The sequence below is a fragment of the Musa acuminata genome, chromosome BXJ2-3, assembly GCF_036884655.1.
Source record: "Musa acuminata AAA Group cultivar baxijiao chromosome BXJ2-3, Cavendish_Baxijiao_AAA, whole genome shotgun sequence".
Lineage (NCBI taxonomy): Eukaryota > Viridiplantae > Streptophyta > Magnoliopsida > Zingiberales > Musaceae > Musa > Musa acuminata.
Window position 1 is genome coordinate 39,548,316 of NC_088340.1, and position 24,666 is coordinate 39,572,981.

General features: G+C 38.7%; 2 protein-coding genes across 3 annotated transcripts; one reads left to right on the forward strand and one right to left on the reverse strand.

Annotated features, from left to right (window-relative positions):
- The first annotated feature begins 5,609 nt into the window (after positions 1 to 5,609).
- On the forward strand, positions 5,610 to 7,240 carry LOC135608182 (transcription factor MYB61-like). Its single transcript, XM_065100768.1, has 3 exons — positions 5,610 to 5,874; positions 5,945 to 6,074; positions 6,146 to 7,240. The coding sequence occupies exons 1-3, from the start codon at positions 5,742 to 5,744 to the stop codon at positions 6,993 to 6,995; spliced, it is 1,113 nt and encodes a 370-aa protein (XP_064956840.1). The 5' UTR covers positions 5,610 to 5,741; the 3' UTR covers positions 6,996 to 7,240.
- Positions 7,241 to 9,560: 2,320 nt separating this feature from the next.
- LOC103978910 (uncharacterized) lies at positions 9,561 to 24,322 on the reverse strand. 2 transcript variants are annotated; one of them, XM_009394867.3, is made up of 21 exons: positions 23,942 to 24,322; positions 23,736 to 23,770; positions 23,530 to 23,651; positions 22,144 to 22,233; positions 21,766 to 21,885; positions 21,566 to 21,649; positions 18,516 to 18,593; positions 18,267 to 18,392; positions 18,046 to 18,135; positions 16,926 to 16,961; positions 16,769 to 16,824; positions 16,151 to 16,298; positions 13,297 to 13,750; positions 13,121 to 13,212; positions 12,496 to 13,045; positions 12,162 to 12,300; positions 11,267 to 11,308; positions 10,909 to 11,074; positions 10,635 to 10,718; positions 10,093 to 10,365; positions 9,561 to 10,006 (listed from the first exon to the last, which is right to left on the reverse strand). In XM_009394867.3, the coding sequence occupies exons 1-20, from the start codon at positions 24,241 to 24,243 to the stop codon at positions 10,270 to 10,272; spliced, it is 2,910 nt and encodes a 969-aa protein (XP_009393142.2). In that variant the 5' UTR covers positions 24,244 to 24,322; the 3' UTR covers positions 9,561 to 10,006; positions 10,093 to 10,269. The 2 variants fall into 2 exon arrangements, with proteins under 2 accessions (XP_009393142.2, XP_064956839.1); XM_065100767.1 differs by having other exon boundaries at positions 23,736 to 23,829; positions 23,942 to 24,079.
- Positions 24,323 to 24,666: the final 344 nt, after the last annotated feature.

A 24,666-nucleotide genomic window follows, 5' to 3' on the forward strand; every position in this document is an offset into this window, starting at 1 on the left:
GTGGAAACAAGTGAGACACGTCGTGGAAGAATTAACTTCTAACTACGGTGGCCAATCCTCCTTCTTCAAATTGTAGCACTTAAATGATGCACGGTTTGATGACAGGCTCCACTTTCATAACAAAGAGTGAGAACATGATTACTTGGGTGTTGTGGGGACGAAGTGGCATTCTCAATCCAACAAGGATCCTATAATTAGTGGATTCATCACTTTGAACTTTTTCTTTCTTCCTTATTCTTGCTAAGGTCAAATGCCATCATGTCTTGGGCCTCCCACACCTTCCTTTTCTGAACGAAAAGCTATAGCACTTTGCTCTCTGTGCCACTTAAGGACCCAACTAAAGTGTAGCCTGTGGATTAGTATGAATCGAAGAGTGGAAATCCTTTTGAGCTAGATGTCTATAAATGACCCACCGTGGTTCCTTCTTCATAGGAAGAAGGGGGAGTACGACAACTGAGTAACGGCCTAATTAAAATTGTTGCATGCCATGTTCCTGTCCATGCCTTGAGTAGGAGGGGAGGCATAAACCCTAGAAACTGGAAGATAAGGTGCAGAGACATAACCCTAAGAATTGGAGAATTAGGTATCATCTATCTCTCTCTGCCAGTGCAGATGGATTGGACCCCGACAGCCCTTAAGTTAATATTGGCACCCGATGATCAAATCGTTCTAATAATGTAAAAAGAAAGAGAGGAGAGGAATACTACAAAACTTTTACATGTTTTGGCTCACATGCTTATGTTGACAAGCAAATTCAGATTGAAGTTTGCTGCATCAAATTTAAATATGGGGGCATGCTGGAGTACAAAGAGAACCCCTAACTTGAAAAAGGGCATGGAATCTCAAATCTTGAAGACACCGGCATGGCAGGTATCTTATTATATTATGTTTTGGTGTGCATTCTTTGTTTAAAAAATTATAAGATTGTACGTATACAATATCCTTCATCAAACTTTGTGTTGGCAGGAACCTCACGCACCGTACCATTTATCTCTTATGCGGTCGAGTTGAATTGAAGAGACACCTAAACCAGTCCAAGACCTGTGAGCACTCTTCCTCGACTCATTTTGCAGTCTCTGAGAAACGTCCACAGGCGATGGGAGTCCCTTTTGGTGGTATTCCCCACAACACATACTTCTTGTAACGAGCATGTGGACCACCCCTTGACCTGGTTCATTGATTCAGGGATGCTCTTCTTCTTCTTGTTCTTCCTCCTCCTCCTCCTCCTCCTCAAGGACGAGATAAGGTTTGGGGCTCACGGCAATCTGTGATGGTCACAACAGGACTACAATAGCTTTGCCTCATTGCTCCACACCAGTACACGCCAAGATGCTACCTCACTATCATCCAGCTGTAGCCAAGCAGACGTCTCATGACCATCCATATCCAATGATCCTTTTGCACAGTAAATTCAATCACCAGCAGTGCCATGGAATCTTCTTCTTCTTCTTCTTCTTCTTCCTCTTCTTAATCATAACTAAATGTGTCTCCCTGATGTTTTCTAAAAGAAAACACATCTAATAATTGATGGTTGCAAAAGATAAGACTAGATGCTTCTTGTACAGTTGACAATTAGGACATCATGTGGCTTGCAGTGGTGAGGTGAGGCCCTGTGGATTACAATATTTTGTGAAACACAAGTGTATTATGCATAGCTTTTCTTTCGGAAATGTCTGTCCTTTTCCTCAGCACATCTGTGCTTGGAAACATCAGTAAAGACAAGGGCGGCTTCATAATGCTTGAGAGGGGGTCTCAGTTTTCTATTTGGTGCCATCAAGTGGAGGTGGAGGCATAGAGATGGAGATGCCATTCCAGTGCTTGCTTGTCCCCATCCCATGCACACAATGCATGGAAGATTTTGCTTATACATGCCGGCTTTTGTTTACTTTGGCGTTGGTCAAAACCTCATGGATTTGCTGTAACATGCGGTGCGAGTTGTGCCACGACGAGTGTCTGTATCACGATGTCATGCATATCTTTGGGGTGTGAAAGCAAGACTCGAGAGCCATCCTTTATTAAATAATTAATTAAATATCAAATTTGGTATTTAGTGTATCCATAAGAAGGAGAGGATCCAAAGAAAATATATCATAAATGTCAGTCTTTATGGACGGACAAGTGTTATTTGGCTAGATTGCTATGACACTTCATATTTTATTAAGTTTGTAATATTAAGTGTTTTTTATGTAAAACTTATGATGGTGAATAGTTTAGTCATAGTTTGTATTATCGATCCGTACTCGATCATCAACCGATGGTATGATATGTACGTAACTATATTGTGCGTATCGTCATATGATACACTGAGCTGTACTAATCTGTGTTGATTCTTTGTCGAACTGATACATATCATCTATACAATCGAATAATATGCTTCGATACATCAAATCTTTAGTTTAGCATCTATAATTTAAATTTTTATAGGTTGAGCATTGTTACCACAATCGAATCCCTCGTTTAGAACTCAAGTGTTGTTAATTTAATTTTGGTCGTCAATTTGATGGGGTGGATTTTATTACGTTTGAAGTAATCATATCTAAAGCGCCATGCCCTCGTTGGTTTACTCTGTAACTATAGTTCCTAGTGCTCATTTATATTTGCAATATCAATTATCTCATAGTTTATCCATGTAAAAATATATTGTCTATTTTGTTTTGTGATCTTGATAGTTGTAATTTACATTAAAAAAAACTAGTTACGAGGTGCTTTGAATGTTTGTCTTTGGAGGACGTATTAGACACAATCACATGTCTTGCTTGGTTAGACGAATGTTTGTTATGCAAAATATATTTTTGTTCTAGGCAGATAAATCTCACAAAAGATATTGTTAGACATTTTGGATGTTTTTGTCTTAGAGGATGCATCATGTGCAAGAGACACTTCACACGATTAAGATACATTGGGTACTTCAAATGCCTCTCTTGGCCGTAAGTATCACATGTATAAGACACTTTACTTAGTTAAGCTCCATTGAATGCTTTAAATGTTTTTATCCTAATCGAACATATTATCTAGGCTAAAAATACTTGAAGCGTTCGACATAACTTAACGAGTTGAGCTATCTCATACGCGATGCATCAATACAAGACAGAGGTATCTAAACTATCGGAAGGGCCTTAACATAATAATGTATCTCATCTTACGACAAAAAAATTCAAAACATCCGACGTATCTTTATTGAACAAAACATCTTCTTATGTCTAATGCATCATCACTGGAATAAAAACATCGGAGGCATCTCTTAACTATATTTTGATGTTAGAAACAATTATCAAGATTTAAAAATGGATAATATTAGACTCCAATGGATGAGCTCTTACCCCCGGTGTGAAGGATAAATAATATGATAGTTGGGACTCAGACTAACGGAGTACTTTAATATTAAAGTAACCTTGTTTATGAACACAAACATAAATACACTTCTTCCTCAACCAACCAACTTTATAACATAAATTAATTATGAACTGAACCATATAAATAAATAAATAAATAATACATATCAAGACCAATAAGATCATTAGGAATGATTATTTTCATATCTCACATTGGCTAAAGCGCCGTGCATTACATCTGTGTCATTTGTTTACGACACAAACCAACCCACCACCCCCAATTCTTGCCGAGTAACATTCGGATCAAGTGAAGCGAATATAATTAAGATGCTGAGTCTGATCCCATAGTCGGACGTGTCGATATGCTCGAGATGATTCGGAAAATAAAATCATATCATATATTTGTTAAAAGATTTATCATATCGAAGTTTATTAAGATAATATTTGATTTTTTTTAATGAAAAAATAAAACGATGAAAATGAGAGTCGACAAATCATCAAAGTCTTTACCAATTAAAATTGACCGACATATATTTGATGTTGCTGGACATGAGATGCATGCATGTTCGTTATATGATTGGTATGAGATGTTTTCGGATCTCATCCCCTACCAAGCAACATTGCGATCGCACCGTAATATCGAACGTCTTCGATGCCTGTTTTGTCATGAGCCGAACATGGAGCCGAAGGCACGCATGCATGGATGGAGGGAGCGTTAGTGAGGGCGGCTGTGCTGTCGATGGTGGGTTGCTTGTTGTCCGCCACCAGGCTATGTGGTTGAGGTCGACATGCATCCGCCCGCTGAAACAGTGGCCGATGCTTCTTTTAACACCGCGAGAGTGCCTCCGTCACTTCAGCACGCAGTACCAATGCTGGTGCGGTGTTCACGGTTGGACCATTTGCAGTGGCTCCGCCGTCCCTCGGTGGGGTTTCGCCCCTCTCGACTCTGTCTCCGATGCGTCTCCTTTTTAGACGAACCACGCACGGTTCTCCGCTCCGGCCCCCCTCCCCCCCCTTTCCGAATCGTCCGCGTCGCGTGACTGGAATCCCTCATCCGTCGTACCTCTGATGGCGTGGATCTACAGGAACAGGTAGCATCAGCTGTGAGGACCATCGGCTGGAGCTCTCTCTCTCTCTCTCTCTCTCTCTCTCTCTCATGTCAGTAATCTTGGTGTCGTTCAGAAACAAGTACGACGAGGAGGATGTGGCTGCCTCGGACGGGGAATTACATCACATCTTCCGGTTCTTCTTGCATTGGGCAATCCACGACACCCGACAGCTATTTAGAAGCTTGTGGAGCAATGGATGATGTCGATCGAAGTCTGATAGGTTGCACACTTCAGTCCTGAGAGCAATAGCAGCATTTAATGTGCTTGGGCGGGCGTGGTCATGGACGGATGACTACTGGAAAGGCCCCTCGCATAAGCTGGACACAGCAAGGACAGGCAGCGTCGAACGATGAAGATGAGGTTGCTCCTCTAATGGAGGGCCCCAATGCAGCACGAGCCACACTAAAAAGGGATGGCTACGATCCGTTCGATCAATCAATCAATCAATCAATCAAAAAAAGTGAATCGAATAAAAAAATTAATTCGATCAATTTAAAATTATAAATCGATTAATCGAACTGAACCAATTGATTTTAATTTTAATTTATTTTACTTTAATCGGATCGATTTCGTGGCATCCGAACTGCTCGGAACACGCAGCCATGTTGGAGTGAGCTTTCGCTGGTTCTCTCTGTAATTGCAGGGATGATGATGGAACTCTCTCGGGATGCACACGAAAAGTTACCCCTGTCCCCAGAGAGAGAGAGTTTTGGGGAGTCGGTGGTTCTTTCCGGGACGGGGAAGCCGAGCAACTTCCTTTTTTGCCTTTACAGCCACTTCACACAACCTTGACAAGGCTCTCCATCGCGGTGGATGTGATCAGAGATCCACCAAAAAGCAAAAGAGGAGCTGTTCTCCCCCCTGACGCATGATGCCCAACACGTTCGTGTGCACTCTCTCTCCCTGAAAGTGGAGCTGAAATTTCCCACCACCTGGATTTGAGACCAACGTAATCTTGAGATACATGCATTCTCGAAGCTTACAGTGGAAAGATACGCTGATCGGTCAATTCCAAGAAGCCTTTTTTGCATGGCCTTTTACTTTTTACTGCCATGGACAAAGTCTGCTGTGGAAGAATGGTGGCAGACACTGCCCCCACTATTGGACCAGCCGAACGTTAAGTCTACGAGCTGGATGTGGCACTCAGCCCCTGCGCCCACGTTAAAAGGCGGTGGCGATTGAATGAATGTGAAGGAGGAGGGCGAGAATCCAAAATCCAACCACGGCAGGCAGGTTTGACCATGGCCTTCCTGCCCTTCCAGCTCGCCCCTGTCTTCTGAGTCGAATCCCGCCGGCCGGAATGGGGAGGCACGCTTGCTGCTTCAAGCAGAAGCTGAGGAAAGGCCTGTGGTCTCCCGAGGAGGACGAGAAGCTTCTGAATCATATCACCAAGTACGGCCATGGATGTTGGAGCTCCGTGCCCAAGTTAGCAGGTACGTGTTCTGTCGTTCACTTACGTCAATGCTCGAGACTCGGCTCGGAGCTGAAGCTACGAACTTGCAGGTCTCCAGAGGTGCGGCAAGAGCTGCAGATTGAGGTGGATAAACTATCTGAGGCCTGATCTCAAGAGAGGCACCTTCTCCCAGCAGGAGGAGGACCTCATCGTCGAACTCCATGCGGTGTTAGGCAACAGGTACTACTACTAATAATAATACATGGCATCCCCAGAGATGCGTCTGCAAGCTCTGACTGCTGTTCCGTCAGATGGTCGCGGATTGCTACCCGGTTGCCGGGGAGGACGGACAATGAGATCAAGAACTTTTGGAATTCCTGCGTGAAGAAGAAGCTGAAGCAGAGCGGCATCGATCCCGACACCCACAAGCCGCTTAACGAGGCAGACGGCGGAGAGGCAAGAGCAGCCGGTAACGGCGACAAGGCATCAGAATCCGGCGAGCCGAAGAAGCTCGTGCCGCCCGGGTCGGGGAATCCGGAGCTCGCCGTCCTCCAGCCGATTGCGCCATTGATGCCAATGCTGGAGCGGAACCAAATTGGGAGGTCGATGACAGCCACGGAAGAACTCGGCCTTCCCAGAAGCGTGGATAGCTCCTCCCTGGCCAGCTCAATGAGCTACATCGCACTTCAGCATGCATCTCGGAGCTCCAACTGCGACATCGTCAACCAAAATATGCCTCTCTGGTTTGCCCAGAACTGCAGGCTGCTCGATGTGATCCCAGAATTGAGCTACAACACACCGTCGACTCCATCGACATCGGTGGAATTAAAGCCGATGCCCGCCGGTCTCCCACCGGACGCCTCCCTGCTACCTTTCCAGTACTTCGAGGCATGCAATACCAGCAACAGCAGCGCGAGCAGCGGCAACAGTAGCAATGGAGTGGAGTTGCAGAGCTACAGTCCCTTTCTCGACAATGGCATCTTCCCGTGGTCAGAGCTGCTGCCCAACAAGGGAGCGGAAATCCATCTCGAAGGCGAGCCAGAGGATCTCAAATGGTCGGAGTACCTCAACGGCACCATCAGATTGACAGACACGATCAAGAAACAAAGCCGGTGCTCGTATGGAATCAGCAATGGAGAGAAGCATACAGCTATTCATTAATCGAGTTCTCGGAAACAGCAACTGAATTGGAGGACTCGGAAGCAAAGAGAAGACAGCAGAGTAGTTCACAGGTGTGTGTGTGTGTGTGTGGGTGTGTGTTACAAGATTTTTCTCATGCACATAAGTCTCGGAGAACAGTCGTAAGCTATGTAATCTTCGAATAATTTGTCAGGGTGGCAGTGTTATCCCAACTTAATTGTTTAGGTTGGGACAGAGTGCAGATAATAAAAGCTTCTTTTCAGTCACCTTCACCTCCTTCTTTTTCGCTGTTTTCTTGCATAGATGCAGTTGACATGCTGCCATGAAAAGTGGAAAAAAATCTATGTTCTAAGGAGTCCCCTTCAAGTTTCCTTCATCACTAACACCATCAATCCTTTGCCTTTTGGCAGTCAACAATCAATTCTGTGAAGGCAACTGCGCTCCACTGTCTGCTTATGGCCGTCTACCTCTTGCTGAATGATCCGATAACTACTCAGGTCACCTCAGCTTCGATCATGAGGCTTACGAGGCTCTAAATTCTCGAGCTATATATTAAACGAGACAAATCATATATACTTGAGCATGAGAAGATACATGTTCATGAAGAAAGTGCCACAAAAGGAGGCGCTTCCTGGTTGCGTGTAGAAGTTGGAGAGTGGCTCGATAGTCTACCGAGGCTGACATTTGTTCTCTTTGTCACTATGTTGAGGAAATCATTTAGAACAGCGATTGTGTGATGATGAAGCTGGCAAGCAGTAAGTTGCATAAAGGCTCATAATCAAAAGAGAAGCAAAGACCAAATTGACGAAGGAGAAGGAAGTCTGCCTCGAAAGATCTGCTCCTCTTTTTGTCTTCCTGCTGCAGTGCAAGATGGGAGCCTCATCACATTGACAGGAAACCTCATCACATGCTTAAACAAACGTGCAGGATGGGAGTGATTTGACTAGGAATAATATGACCAACTCTAAACATAAACAGACGAAGGAAGAAACAACAAACGTGCAATCAAGTAAAAATAAGAAATCTTACCGAGCTCAACGAGTGCCCATTCCCTATCAGATTCTTTAGCCTGACAAAAAAGAGGGGTGCAGGTACAACAAGGAAATTTAGATTGGCCACCTGATTTGACTCGAAAGCAGCAACAGAGGGTTCACCAAATATCGATGCGAGGCCCCATGAACAGGAATACTGGAAGAAAAAGCTGTGAAGGCTTCACCTCAACCATCTGCATATGCTGGTGGAAGATGCACATCAGAATAAGACTTTACCTTCCTTCCGGGTGCATTACGAGCACAGAAGGACCTTCTTGTGGCCCAGAGAATGCTGGGGAAGAGACGGCAACCCTGTTTATGTGAGTTTAGTGATTAATTGACGAGAAACAACTCTGGAAGTCGGCTCCACAGTTTCTGCTGTATGGTTCCATTATTGTGCGGGCAAAAAATTGCGACGGGCTTTGACATAATAAACACTAAGCAAAGACATGGACAATACGCAACCAAGGAAACAAAATGTTCTCGTTCTAATATGCCGTCAATAAAATATGGGACTGGGGTCTTGAAAGATGAGAGGTCTTTTGTAGACAGGTAAAATTCTTCAAACTAAACATGACGCACCTTTGATGAACAATATGATTAGAATCTTTTGCACGCTTTCCATGGTCATGCTGGTGCTCTTGTTTCTACAATATATTGTTCCACAAGGTCCCCAAATCATGTGCATCTTAAAACAGGTCAGTTCAAAATGCTTCTACTCATTTAAGTCAGCATACAAAGTCTAAACCACAGACTATTCAACAACTATTAAATACCCAGACCACGTTACATGCTGATCTAAAGCAGCTAAGACATCAATTTATGCACAGGAGTAACTAGGATAGAAACATATTCAGAAGCAATATGCAAGCGAGAAGCATGATAAACTTTGTTTTTCTTTTAACAAGAGGCAAGATTTATATAAGAGGCAAAATATCTATTGAAGGTAATAAAATGCTCGCAGGTAGGACGACAAAGTCAAGCCAAATTCTCCTGCAATAGGTCATTTCACCATAATTAATTATATGTACTACCACACAAAAAATACAAGGTATGAATTAAGTGCGTTCAACGACTCTGATTTTTTTTTATAATCACGACATCATAATTAATGGTTTCCTAGTGACGATACAAAATGGAGCAGAGCCTCTACAAAATATTAGTTGTTGCACATCTATGATTAACTGAAACCATTTGTGCAATTGATGTGACGTTACATATGCACCAGTGAGTTCTTGAAACAAAATTGTAAATGAATTTGTCCACCTAGTAGAAGATGGAGAATAATTTGCATATCTCCTCTCTAAACCAAAGCATTCCGCTGCTTTTAGACTCAATACAGAGAATAGGCATCAGATAATCAAATAAGTCTTCCATATAAGAGCATAACCACAGGAAGCAAGCAAGAATAGAAAGCATCAAAAGGTAAAAGTAAAGCTCAGTGACCACAGAGCATCCACGGTCAAGGTTTTCATACCTTAGCTTCTCATATCTTCATTAACATAATAACAGATCGTATTCACGTGCATTAAACTCTTATCTAGCGAAGCTGATATGAGATCAGCTACCAGAGGCTGAAATGATGGATTATCTAGAGCGTCACAGGTACACTAGATGCCAAATGATGGTCACACACACTAATCTGCTCATCTTTCAAAATGATAAATCAGTTCTCACAAATAAAGTGTATAAAATTATCAGGAATAAAATAGCTATATCCTGGATCTCATTATCCTGCCAGGTTGCTCTAGTGACTAAATGGGCACCAAAATTGTCTTCAATGTTCGACAACTGAAGTTAGCCGCATTGACATCCCTTGGTAAAAGAAGAAATCAACTAAATCATCAATAGCCATTTATCATAACATGAAAAACACGACCTAAACAATTTGACAAGCTCCAAGGAAAGATCTGAAGCAATATGAGATTTCCAAGATGCATGCCACTTTTTTCCCTTTTATCAAACAATAATCCATTGATTTATGTCCTTTGTATAAGAAACCTGTATCATTAAAAATATCATAGTTTTATATAAACTTGAAGTTCCAAGAGATGTTAGCAATAACCATAGAGTGAAGAAGTTGTTACCATTAGGCAATATGCCTCAGAGCAGCCAATGAAGACCGGACCATGACAAAATTCATCTAATTATCTACTGAATAAAAATGGTTAAATTAGTAATGAATCTAGTTCTCCAAGAAAAAAATTTGGAGGAAAATGCTGAGCCTGAGTCTTCATGCCATTACAGAACACATCACTGCCATGTCAGTAATAGTACAGAGAAGCCATAAAAATTAATGCATCTGTCACAAGAAGGCCTATGGCATCAAAAACATATTTTGGTGCAAATAATCCCCAAACCTGCAAGAAAATTGAAAAAGGTTTAAAGATTTACTTTATTATGGATTTAAACATGCCCATATAGTACCTAATCACCAGATAAAAAAATGATTTTTACAAGTTTTCTGAAACAACTTTTTATTTAGGGAACATCAAAGAAATTCTTTCAGAATATAAAAAGGTTGATTAATTATTATTGCTTTATCATCATTGATTGGTTTAAAGTAGTAAAAGCTAATATTATGAGGAAATATGGTGAATTGAAAAATAAGATCTCCTTAGAAACAGACCATTAGATGTCTTCTTTGAATTGTGACGCATATGATTGTCAATGTAGTTGTTGTAGCTGTTATAAGCCCATAAATCAAGAAGACCTGAACGTTCACAAGAATGGTACAAATGATTAGGGATAAACTGAAAATTCAGGACAGAGAAGTGAACAGGGAGAATGTTCACTGATCTACACCATGGCAATTATCGATAAAAAAGAACAAGAGAGGGAAAAGTAATTTTTGAGAAGTTGCAAAATGTGATATATGGTCTGTAAAAAATGAATCAAATTACCTGTGTCAGGTAGAGAAAAGTATTACCCTCAGCAGAGTTTTCCTTACTATTCTGCAACTGGATTGTGATAATAAATGGAATACTAAGAATAGGAAGAATGTGAGACACACCAAAAGTATCTATTGCAAGTAGAAGACCTTGACGGATGATATTGAAATGATCAAACCTGCAAAACAATAAGGTAATAAATGTATCACTTTTGTAAATGAAGATTTTAAGCCTCCAAACAAAAGCAAAGGCATTGGTGAAGAAAGGACCTAAAAGACTTATAAAGGTAGTGACCTATGAGTAACCATAAACATGCATCATAGAAAATCTGCAGTTTAATCAGTAAGAAATATAGAACGTCTCGACTTACCCAACAAATGCTGCACCATAACGCAGACCATCAAAGGTACACCTGCATAATTATACACAAAGGTTACGTGTGAAAAGGGCAAACATAAAGACTAGAAATTCCACGTATATGTCAGGATATGAAAAATGTGAAATCTGTCCGGACATGTGATAAACCATGCATGTCTACCTATCACATTTGTAACAAAATAACAACTAAACTCATCACATCATATTGGCCATTGTTTCAAGATCAATATACATGATTTTCACATCACATGCTACTGAGGAAGTCCATATTCACCGAATACTGGAAAAGTATTTTAGTCAAAATATTGGAAAAGTACACAAGAAATGTACAACTAACTTCATCTTACCAGATAATAGCATTTCAGGCATTTAAATGATGCACCTCTACAAAACTATTGTCTTCTTTCATCATATCTCTAAATGCAGTCATAGAAGGATCATTCCACAGTATGCATTAAAAAGAAAATTACACAAAAATTTGAGAAAAAGTATAGCATCCTCCAGGGAAATAATTCCATCTGCTTTCAAATATGTGAATTATGGTCACTAATAACATAATAAATTGAACACCAGGAACGAAACTGGCTTCCATATGCAGAACAAACTGAGGTACCATGCTAAAGATATGGGGGTCATATGTATTATTCCAACAATTGTGGGTACAGATATGTGCACAATCATGCTAAGCTAGTGTATCTTCTGTGCAGGGTGAATATACAGGGAGCAAAAATTTTAGGTGAAAATCTTAACCAATGCATGAAATTAGCTATGGGGTACAGGTTAACTTGATGCAGTCCCCTGATAACTTATTCTAGCCTAAGCTAAATGTAAAAAAATATTCTACAGGTGTTAATATTAAAAAAATTTATAAAATCCATGTGACTTACCAGTGACCAGTGTAAAAGAATAAACAAACAGCTAGAAAGCTCCATTGAATCACAGGTATAGGATCAATGACGAAGGCTCCCAAATCTCTTCTTGTGGATTCTATCCATCCTTCCCTCCATGACTTTACTATAAACCAGGCTGTCATATAAAGATTATTCAAATGATACGGTATTACACTTATGAATTCCAGGAAAACATAGCAGAAAAATCATTGACAAAACAACTTCCAAGCATGTAATATAAAAATCTACAAACTAGTAGACTGTTATTTTAAGATTTATAATCATTACACGTAGACAAAACAACTGGACTAAAACTTGAGATAAAGAATACCTCCACTTATGAAAATCAAAACAGCAAAGGGACCTTGTCTTCCCAGTAGAATCAAGATAGTTGGGCTCCATGAAGAAACTAAGGCCAGAGATAAAACTGTCATCCTTGCTGTTGGCTTTACCCTACTACTGTCCAGAAACCGAGAAAGCACTGACAATACCAGAAGTCCAAAGCCAATAGCATAAACCACTTGAGGTGCAAAGTTCCTTCCAGTATATTGAACAAACAAAGAAATAGGCATCAAATTGCTCTCGGAGGCCCAATGTAATGCTATGAGCAGATAGCTACATACGGTTCCAAAATAGAGAATATATCTAAAGTGTGGCCAACAACATATGCCAGAAATGAACTTGTAAAACATGATTGCCAAAACGAATAGCAAAATTATTGGAAATATGTCTGTCAAAACTGTCAAAAGAGGATCTCCTTCATTGATACCAAAAATATTTTTAGAAAAGGTAAACAAAAATGTCGAAGCAGAGCTTTCCTTTGACATCCCAATTTCTATTCCAAATCTAATAATGGTACTTAAAATAAGAAAGAAAAGTTCCTGCAAAAACCAAATATCACAAAAATAAAAAATATGAAAATCAGAAACATCTATCTGCATGGAACTAATACTAACATCTGTCGGAAGCTTCCATTCCCTGATCGAACGCTGTAATCTGATAATACCAGCAGTAGCTAAAAGAAAATTTGCAACGCTTCCTTCTGCCACTGAATGACATTCATAATAGTTGAAGGCAATTAGAATAGTAAAAGATATGGACAATACAGTGTGCATAGTAGTTTTGAGCTTACATATGTAACTATTTGACAGAAAACTGGCTGCCCGTATTGCCACCAAGAGAAGAGGAGAAACCAGACTGAAATAATTACCAAGAATGTTCAGGGCATTTTGATAAGGCTTACAGAGAATATTTAGCCTTCTGATCGCCAATAGGTGAATGGCAAGAGAAACAAGCATACAACTGAGTCCAACACCCATCAAAGTTCCATCAAACTCTGTCCAAGCTGATCGAGCAAGCTTGGCAACACTCTCTAAGAAGTCAGAATATGCATCAATTTTCTGTTGAAAAGGTGACTCTTCGCTATCCTGAATCCTGTGAGGGGTACCCATAGGTAAGTAACCGCTGCTCACAGTATCTGACCAGTTAGTCTGAGCTTGACTGTACAACTCTGATACATGGTTTAGATCCTCAGTAGGCAACCCAATAACTGATGTGGCAGAATAAAGATCAATATATCTCTTCACCTGTAAAGTAAACAACAGACCAAAAAGGAACTGAATTAAGAGAAGCATGGCAAGAGAATTGGAGGAAACCTTCCCAACTGAAGATTACAATTGGGATAGGCAAATAACAAAATTGATGTTAGACTAGTCCAGATTCAAATGTCTCCTACAACTAGATACAGATTCTTATCTGTTAGTTCCATAATTTGGTAAACAAAACTCCTTTGTCCAAATGAACATGAGAAAGCATGAGAACGCAAGGTAAAAGGCTACAGAAAAAATAACATTGAATTCATTCATTAATGGACATAAAACCGATTGCCCAATCTAATTATCTCAGATATATAGAGTTGAATTATGTCATCTCATGCCAATTTCTTGACATGAAATGACACATGCATATCATGGGCATGCTAAATTTACTTCTGAATGTTTGTTGTTACTAATGTCGTGGCTTGACACAACCAGAAAGAGTATCACACTCAGCCACAAGAATAGAAACAAGAACCAAAATGAAAAGTAACAGAAAAAGCTTTCTATTATGTGATGCTAACCTCGTGGCTTATTCGGTTTTTCCAACAATAAAGTACTGGAGGAACTGCCTTGAAGCAGAACTTAACAGAAGTGTTAATACTGCTAATTGTTATACCTGGATTTCTACTTAAGTTATATTGGGGATTTCCTAATCAAATTTAGGTTAAAGTTAAGTAAGGACATTTTGGTAATTTAATTTGGATATAGAGAAAGACCTAAAAGGACTTTAATGGAAACTATAAATAAATATTTAAGTACTCTGAACTTAACTAAACTTATGGCTTTTTACATATTTCAATGGTGACAGAAGATCCATGTAGCTGACCAAGGTTTTTAATCTCGTATTGTACCGATGTATAGAGCTTTGCTCGGTACGATACGAAATGACATACCAAGCGATACGTATAAAATAGGCATAAAACCCTCCGAAAATACTTGAAAAATGGGAAAAAAAAGTTAGGATAGGGTTTTTAAGTTAGAAACAAATATACATTTAGTATAGTTTTAACAAAACTAATGTAAATTAAGTTAAGAATAGTGTCACAAATCTTTTTCGAACTTTGAGGAGTAGCCTTGTGCAAGGTTTGCAAATTTCGATCCATTCCGGATCATCCTTCCGTTAATATTGAATTATCTATAGAAAAATTATTTGAATTGTTGGATTATTTTATATATAATTTAAACATTAAAATTCAAATGAATTAAATAATTATATGTGTAGATATACCTAATTCTACCACCAAAACGAACGACGAACCTCTATGGGAGGTGGATCGAGGTCCTCGATCCTATGTATTTATATATCAATATGATATGTTTGTTGGACACAATCCTGAAATTAATCTCATATATAGTGTATTGATACACCGTATGTCATTGGTGCATCAATGTGGTGATGATTTTAGGTTGATCAACGTAAATCACATGTGTCCGAGGCGGCTCCTGAGGTACGAATTGGTGAATGTCACAACTTTTACTTTCGCTATTGATCTGCTACTTCGTATCATACTGTTGCTCGTAGAAATATGATCAACTATCACTATACTGTTGTTGGCCATAAGATTCTCCATAATACAATGACTGTGAATACGATGGTTGTAGAACCTCTTGATTAAAAATAATTTCCTATTAATCCTCCCAAATTAGCCTCCTAAATTTAATTCAATCCATAATTTGTTGCTTTGTTGAGTTTAGGAAAGTGAAAATATAAGAATAAGAGAAAGAATATGAAAAAAAATGAGTTTGAGAGAATTTAAGAGAGTGTAAGAGTAAAATGGATTGAAATAGGGGGAAGGAAAGGGTTTAAAAACCCATGAGGAGGCCTCCAATGATCAGAACATTGCTACTATTCGATAACGATCGATTTCGACCGTTACCGCTAAGTACAGCCTCGTATCGCTCGATATAGGGCTAAATACTTGATACCACCCGGTAGCGGGCGGTCCGCATTCCGATCTGCTAGTAGACCGGTATGTACCGCCCGTTCTGAACGGTACAATATGGTATTCAAATCCTTGTAGTCGACCCCAAATAGTTGGAACTTATGACTTTGTTATTATTGTTGTTGTTATTTGTACTCCTAATTAATTTAGGATTTGGTCAATCCTCCACCTCCCTCCTTTAATCAAAGTCCATTCCTAACATAATTAGGAGGGATACCAATGTCCAAGTTAAATTGCCAAAATGTCCCTAATTAACGCTAACCTAAATTTGATTAAGAAATCCGCAAAATAACCTTAGGTAGAATTCCGAGTATAACACTAATATTATAGTTTTTTACCTCTTTGGCATAATCAGGGCAGACTCTTAGCTACAAATAGTTTAACAAAAGTAAATTAACTACACTGTAGTAGTAGCACAATTTTATTACACAATTTCAAGTAGTACCTGCCATGAGTTTATGCAGAGAGCATTAGCATAGTTTTGCTTCCATGCTGCCAAATCTGATGATGGTTGACAATCGTTTGTACCTGTTCCTCGACCTTCCCATGTATGAGCACTCAATGCATATATTTCAGGATCAACACGCCCAATGCTACAGAGAGAAAAATTCATTCTTGTAAGCCACCATGTATAGTAGGTAACACGGAAATTATGTAACAGAAAGCACCTAAGTTTAAACATATGAATATTACACACACACACACGCGCGCGCGCGCGCGAATACATGTAAACCTATAGACACACACTTATGGCATCGAAAACAGCACACAGACAAACATTGTAAACTGACATGGTTATACCTCTAATGAAAAAACAAAAAAAAAACCTAGAAACTAAATATTTAATATCTTAAAGTATCCCTTTTTTTGTGGAACATCAAATCAGCAACGCTGACAAGTTGAGCAGCGAGATGCAATGTCGCTTCCTTTGGTTCAAGGGCTACAACTACCAAAACAGAATATGTAAACAGTAAATCATGGGTTTAAGTATAGCATAATCATGAGCTAATGAGGTTGAATGTGCTGGAATCAAACACTGGCTTTCAAGGGTTCTGAAATGTACCTGCCAAAAGGAAATGGAATACCAAGGAGTGCTGAAATAGTTACTGCAAAGTCGAGCTGCATGTATAAAAAGAAATGTGAGAAAAGAAAAAAACAGTTGAAGGAATTGAAGGAACTGCTATATTCGCAATATTAGGGAACATGAGGATGGACCTAACCTGTTCGAAGATGCCAACGCATAGCTTTCTACCATCCTGATAATTTGAGAAATAAAAAAATTTAAAAACAAAGCAACAAAATATCATTCTATTGAAAACTAACAGCACAGACATCTTAATATTTTCAATGTATGCAACAAGGCACCACATAACTCTGACTGATGAATCAAAATACATATAACAAAACTTAGGTTTTACTTTTCGACTGAGAGAATCCTCAGTTTCACCAAAATTTGAAGTAATGTAGTATGCAATCTTGCTCCACAAATTGTTGTCTCCACTAGTTCATGTTAGTTTAAACTTTAAACCCTACTATTGTCATCTTTTAATCCTACTATTTGGCATTATAGAGCTCAGTTTCATCCTGGTCAATGGCTCAGCTTTACTTAATACCAGCTACTGATGCTATGCAAACCTAGTCATCAGCATCTTACCCTGATCAACTTTCATTTGGGCCATCAATGCTTTATTAATTTATCCTAAGTTCCTAACTATTATGTACTAACTTTTGTCATATAGTGTAAATTGTCCGTTGCATTTGCCTTTAACTAGTAATAAATTGTAAGATACTCCAGCATAGGGTATATAATAATAGATTTTGCCTTCAATATCAACATTTTCAAACTAGAAACATGTGAAAAGCAAAGCCTTATTTCTTCCTGACCCATATACCTCCTCACAACTCCTAAATTATCTTTTAATATCATCTCCATTGACATCCATCAATTAATTTCTTTCCCATCCTAAAGGTGATCATATCTTACCTCTAATTTAATATGGTAATAATCTTGAGAAGGGAAAGAGTTGATGACAATTGGAAAAGCGTACAAGGCATCTAGGAAAGCAGATAACAAAAGACATGTTACCATATTTATTGCATAATTAGAGCAATTTTGCTTTTAGAAAAAATGAAACAGATTTACTAAAATGAATGTGCAAAGTGTGATGATATTAGTTGTTCTAAACTAGCTTTAACTAGAAGGGGAAGAGTGCTGCATCAAAGATTGCACATCACATAAAACAATAATTGTGGTATAATGTAGAATAAGGATATGAAACCGCCACCAGTTACAAAATTGATTCCAATAAATGAATTAGTTTCACTGAGACATAAACATACCAAATCAGGATGGCAAAAACTTGAATCAAGAACAGATGAAACAGAAGCTGGAGGACTCTGTAAACTCATAGCAAAGAGTGATGTTTCAACCTGCAGAGTACATGCTCAAAACGAATAGATAGGTGAGCAAGAAACTCCAAATTAAAATAAAAAGAAGTGTATGGAGAACAAGCATAAAGTTGCTCACGAAACTTTAAAATGGTATAAGAAATACACTGAACCTCTTCTGCTGTGCCACCACCATGATCACCGTTTGTGGTTTGGCCATGATCACCCATTACAATGAGAAAAGTGTTCTCATGAAGGCCACCTGCTCCAGATTCGCTCTTCAGCACGTCAACAACTTCCTGAAGAGTAGTGTTAGTTGTTACTAGATGAAAGCATGAGTTATGTCACAATGGTCATTGTAGTTAACAATAAAGGCTAGCAGGAAACAGAAAATTTTGAGCAAGTGGTTTCAGCAAAAATACCTCAAGAATACTGTTATATTGTTCCAACTTCTGTATCATCTGTGCAGAATCAACACCAAATATATGCCCCGCATGATCCTAAAAGATTAGCATCACCACATTTAATAAAGTGAAAAATCTTTTGCAAAAAGAAACATGTGTTTTACTTATGGATGCAATAACTACTTTGAATCCATAAAAAGGCTCTAAGTCAAGAAGAGGTATTTCTCTCAAAATTGATGACATTTTTATTATATCAAAATGGGTCAACAGAGGGTGCAGTTCTTTACCCTTCTTCAGTTTCTAAACTTTGGTAGTAAGTAGTAACAGAATCTATAGAATACCCAGCTTTAAACAGATTGAAATGCCTCATAACAAAGGTTTGTTATGATTAACGTGGCTGGCATTATGTAATGAAACATCACAACCTAAACTGCAGTTTTGCAAAACAGAATTGGCAAAAGGATGTTACTTGCAGTGGCTGTGAACATCTTCTGAGGGTCAAAAAGTGTTAACAAGTATGGAAGAAGCATAGGATAAATGGGAGGTGGAGGTATTCCTGAGATGGCATGTTCACATTCACCTGCTGAATGTTGTGGAAGGCAAGAATTCTTTGAATTACCAGAAAACTCCAACCTTGATGTCATCCTCAGAAATTAAATCTGGAGTTATTTGGAATGAAAAATCAACATACCCATCATGAAGATGAATGGGTATCAAGACCTCTAGTCTGGAGTGAGACTAATGCTCCATCTATAACAATTTTAGTTTTTTCTCCCTTTTGCCCCTTTTGTCCCCTCTCTTTCCTCTGAATACTTAACTATCTTACTCAAATAGCACTACAGGACTTACCTTAAAAAGAAAAGATAAGATTCAGAACACATCTTATTTTGTCTATTGATAATAAGAAATTGATCATCATCTAAGTATCATATATGTTGCAAAAAATTATGCAAGCAAAATGCCACTTAAATGGAAAAACCAATATAACCTAGAAACTAGGACACTAAATTCAATTCATGTTTTCAAATTTTGAGTTGGATCATGATAAATATCATCTACATTTCAAACCCCAAAATTTTCTTCATAACTTTCATTTGCTCTTATGTGAATTAACTTGTGGATCATTTTTGCAGTTTGTACAGAAGCATGATTGATAATAAATTCAGAGAAGATTCCAAGGTTATGAGATATGACAGGATGGAAGCATTCTGTTTGTATCTAAAAAGTCCAAGAAAGGTAAAAGATGATTTCAATGAGGCCCTGAAAGCAAGAGAAAAATTATCATGCATGAGTTTCCTCTTAAGGCAAGTTCCTTAAGCCCTGACAGCCCATACATATTCCTTCTCTTCTTTTATATCTATTTTCTTCTAGTATCTCACTGCCCTACTTTCTCTATATTATACCACTTCATTAAAGCTGTCACAGCACATGTGGCATCTTAGTTGTTTTTGGTCATATACATCTCAACTATTTGAATGTATTAATTGGGACAACTAAGCAAAATCATTTCAGGGTTACATGGTTCACTCAAGAACCTAAGTATGAAATGGGGGTTCTCATAAGAAAGGCTACATGAAGGATTCTACAAAATTCAGATAATTAGTTCCCACTTTCCTTGGTTGCAGATCAAAATGATTTCCTGAAGAAATTCAAAATCTTCGTTGGAAACTATTATGAGTTGTGAATCAGATCTGCTCACACAAAGAACATTTGTCCCAGTTGTCCTACATAATCACAAATCTGATGTGATGCAATGAATTGACTACCCTAATTTAGGAGAAAGCAAGGAGGTTGTGACGCTCATGCATGGATTGCATTGATGATTAATCGGATGTCAAGCATCTTAATTTCAAAGAGCAAGCACATCTGTTGCAAGTATTTTTTCAGTGCCCTAAGGGGTACCAGAGCTAGTTGTCTCATTGCATTGTATCAGAGACCAAACAAGTAACAAACTGCAGAAATTGTCGGGGTCAATATAAGCAAAATAGAAGCACATCAATCGGTGCCAAATAAGTTCCAGATAAGATTAGGTCAAACTGAATTCAGGAACCAACGCAAGGTCCTGAGACACAAGTCGCTCAGTCCTGTTTCTCTATCGTTGAATTTTCTTCTCCTTTTTACTGAATATCATAAGTGTTGCAATTTGGTCTCTTACAAGTAAACATAGGATTCTAGTTAGTAGTATTTCTCTTAGATTTTGTCTTGCGGGCACCTGAATTCCTTTTATTCACATCTAGAGAGTTCTAGACTAGGTGAAATAAGAATAATATCTGCTCCGAAGAATAATTCATGTCGCTGGAAAAGAGATCAGCCCACATAAATCCTTTGTATAATAAACAAGCCTTCTTATGCCTTCAGGTCAATGTAAAAGTCCTTTCTGTCCACCTGTTGTATGTCTACTCTATTTTCTTTACCTCTTTTCCCTATCATCTGAAATACCAGTAATTACCAGGCTAACTTACTGGAACTGCATTAGTAACTAAATGAAGGTGAGATCAGAATATGGAAGACTTGAACAATGAAAGATGAATCTTTTATAAGAAAGAAAATATACGAGTGACCCTACCAGACCTTCTAAACTTATTGACAGTTGAATCAGTCACACAGTAGCATCTGCAGTCAAACGGGAGGTGAGAATATTAGGTTCCTCTGATTTTACTTGTAATAAATCACAAAGTACTCATTCGAGATTTAACTTTAGTGATGTAGAATCCTCTCTTATCATGAAATCTATGCATTTGAACAACAAATTCTCTCTCATCATGAATTTTGTGATGTTGTAAAAATCAATTACATGGCAACATCTACCAAGAAGCAACAGAAACAGAATTAAAGATCTGGCTAAGCCTTCTGTTGAAAAGATTAACAATGTGATTATACGAAATATTATTTACCAAACAAGCAGAAAACCAAGTTATGATGAAAGGACAAAAAGATACAAATAGTCATATACAAGTATAAAAGTTTAGCAAATTTTGCATGTTCATCCATCGATATAACCTACACGCAGGTAATTTAATTTTAAAGTTTGGAGGGGAACTTATCATAACACAATTATTTCGACTTACCACACCAAGGAAATGTGCAATAAGAACATCCCAGTCTTCTTTGTACAATGATGGAAGCAAGTGTTCGATCACACCATTATCTACCTGCCAGATAGAGACTGATTCATATCAGTAGAAAATATGTGTATATATCATGTCCTTTGTTAAGAATAAGGCACCATTTTCTGGTGGATTGAGAACATAGATTTAAGTGAACTTACCGTATCAAGATCTTTAACATTAAAGGAAGGGTAAGGATATGATGTATTAAAGTGATCAGGAAACAGCTGCAACCAGGTATCATCACCCATCATCAGCACTCTCTTTCCATTTCTCACCAACTGTTTTGACATATGAAGAAGTAACAAATTCAAAAATTGAAATGCATAATAATAGCCTATTGGACAATATTAGGCCAAGAAGACAAATAATGAGAAGTTTCTTGTTTAAATACTTGCTTTGCTTTTTACAATAAATGAACAACGTGAATGTAATACTAGACAAACAAACCTGATGTATCAGATTATCTTCCACAATCGATAAATACTTTGTTTTTTACAATGCATGAACAACGTGAATGTAATACTAGACAAACAAACCTGATGTATCAGATTATCTTCCACAATCGCTGGAGCTCCAAAACTGTTACCAACATCGATGAATGTTGGGAGTCCTCCAGTAGTTAGTCCCTGAAGATGTCCCAACAGAAATTCAAAACTTAAACAAGGTAGCAGGAAGACAAGCCGCAAAAAAAAAAAAGAGCCATGGAGAAGAGGAATTATGACTAAATAATAGATTTATAACATTTCTTAGAAATTAATTGTTGTGATGCCAGATAAAGTATATTTCAAAAATTATCTATAAACATAAGAAAAAGAAACACCAGCGACAAAGTATATGGTTGTGTCAGATATAGCTTGAACAGGAAGAACATGCTCTTGTAATATTTATGAAATAAGCACCTCACTCGACATCCTTGATAACAAAAGATTGCTGTTAATTAGTATAACCACAAACATCAAGCCTTCTCCAGAGCTCAGTATCAGCTGTAACAAGTTAAACATCTAGAGCAATGTAATTCTGTATTTCTCTCCATTTCATATTTTCTTCAAATTTGATTGGAGTTGTTCTCTCCTCATATGATCCTCATATTTTGTTCTCCATTGGATAACCTACTAAAATCTTACACCTCACTAAGCCAGAATCAATGAATTGAAAAAGATGCTCCTTTGTGTATGTGTTCTAACTTACTCCTTTAAGAATTTCCATTTTAAGGAGCCTGCAGATGGTCAATCATTCAGGTGTACATCAGAATATTAGATAGAAATTTTGAAAAAAAAAATGCCAGCAATAGTATAAATGGATAACAAACTTTAAACCTGGGGGCAAAAAGAAAGACAATCCACCACTCTCGTGATGTCAATACCTAAAAAGGATGGAACAATTTAACAAACTTTAAACTTTTTCTAAAGGAAACTTCTTACTGAAATAAAAAACATATTTGCAATGAGAAGCTCAGTGTAATGGAAAATGGCTCTATTTAAAAACAGTAATAGTAATGTGAAAACAGGAATGTGACTGCAATTCTACAACTCCTAATTATGTCGGAAGTACAATGCTATGGTTAATGACAAGCTAATGAATCTATTTCGAGCTAACGGAGCTAATTATTAAAAAGATAACAATTTTTAGGAACATGGGTTATTACCCCTTTTTCTTGAAGATAACTGTACTGGAAAATACTTCTCATCATTGTGTCACTTAATCAGAAAAAAACATACATGCAAAGCACTAGGTGTAACATTCTTCGTCAAACAACAATAATTGTAACGCTTAATTGAAATGAATGTGGAATCATGATAGATATGTGTTAACCACACCGTGCAAGCCACAACCAGATTAGCATAAATAGTCATACAATCAATACATGGTGCTTCTTAAAATACTATAGCTTAGAATGACGAGAATAACTTTCAGAATTTAACCTTCAATCGTTGCAAGCTTGTAGTTGGTGGGTCTGCGATGGCCTTAAAGATCCTAGCAGATGATCCTTCCGCCGAGGCCAGCTTCTGTAACACCCGTAATTTGTCCATCCATGGCTTTTTATCTGCAGCAAACCGCATATATTACCCCGATATACTCGTGGATTATTGGAAATAACAAGATAGACATTAGGAGAAAGAACACTGACCTTTAAAGAACGTACTGGGCGCAACAAAATCGAATCTGACGTCCAAGAAAAAACATCGTGTGAGAACTCGAAAACGAAAACCTAGAAACTTAACCTACAAGCGAAAAAAAAAATCAGGAAACCGGATCGAGAAATCGGGGTTTCGCCAGCCGATCTGCTTATGGAACGACGAGAGGAGTCTTGGTAGGGCGGAGAAGAAGGATTACCTGAGGGCGTCGAGCACGATGATAACAAGGCGATCGACAGCCGGCTTCGTCCAGCAGCGGCGATCTTGATGGAGTTCATCAGGTGATTCGTCGGGCGGGGGAGTGAAGTTGCTGCGGCGATGAGAGGAGGAGATCGAGGAGCAAGGGGAGTGGGTGAGATCGGAGCAGTGGCTGAAGGAGGCAAGCTCGGTGCGGGTGAGGAGGAAGCCGCGGGTGAATAGGTAGATGGCGAGTGAGTGGACGAGGAGGATCACCAAGAAGGGACGTATCAAGCTCCATTTCGATCCTCCCGCCGTCTCCATGGCGAGAGCGAGAGAGACGGTAGGAATGCCGTTTGGTTCCCACGACAGATGTGAGTTTCCAATGGACGTATTAAGCTATTTTGGTCTGTCCATATAGCTTAAACTCAATCTAAATACTTATTGATTCGACTCGAAATATACAGCATCATCTTAATTTAGTTTCATATAGGAGGACAGTGAACTCAATGAACATGTTGATGAGGGTAATAATGATAATAAGCCCGGTCTAACGGTAGCTGTTAGCTGTCCCAGATAAGACCCGGTCTGACGTCAGCTGCCCAGATGACACCTCGCGCCTCGATTGACCTGACAGCACCTGGTCAAACAGACCGGAATGCCGATCGAGGCACATTAACATCCTGCTCAGGCTCGGTCCTTCAAGTCACGAACGTCGCTGTCAGATGTTACCGGGAGTACGATCTT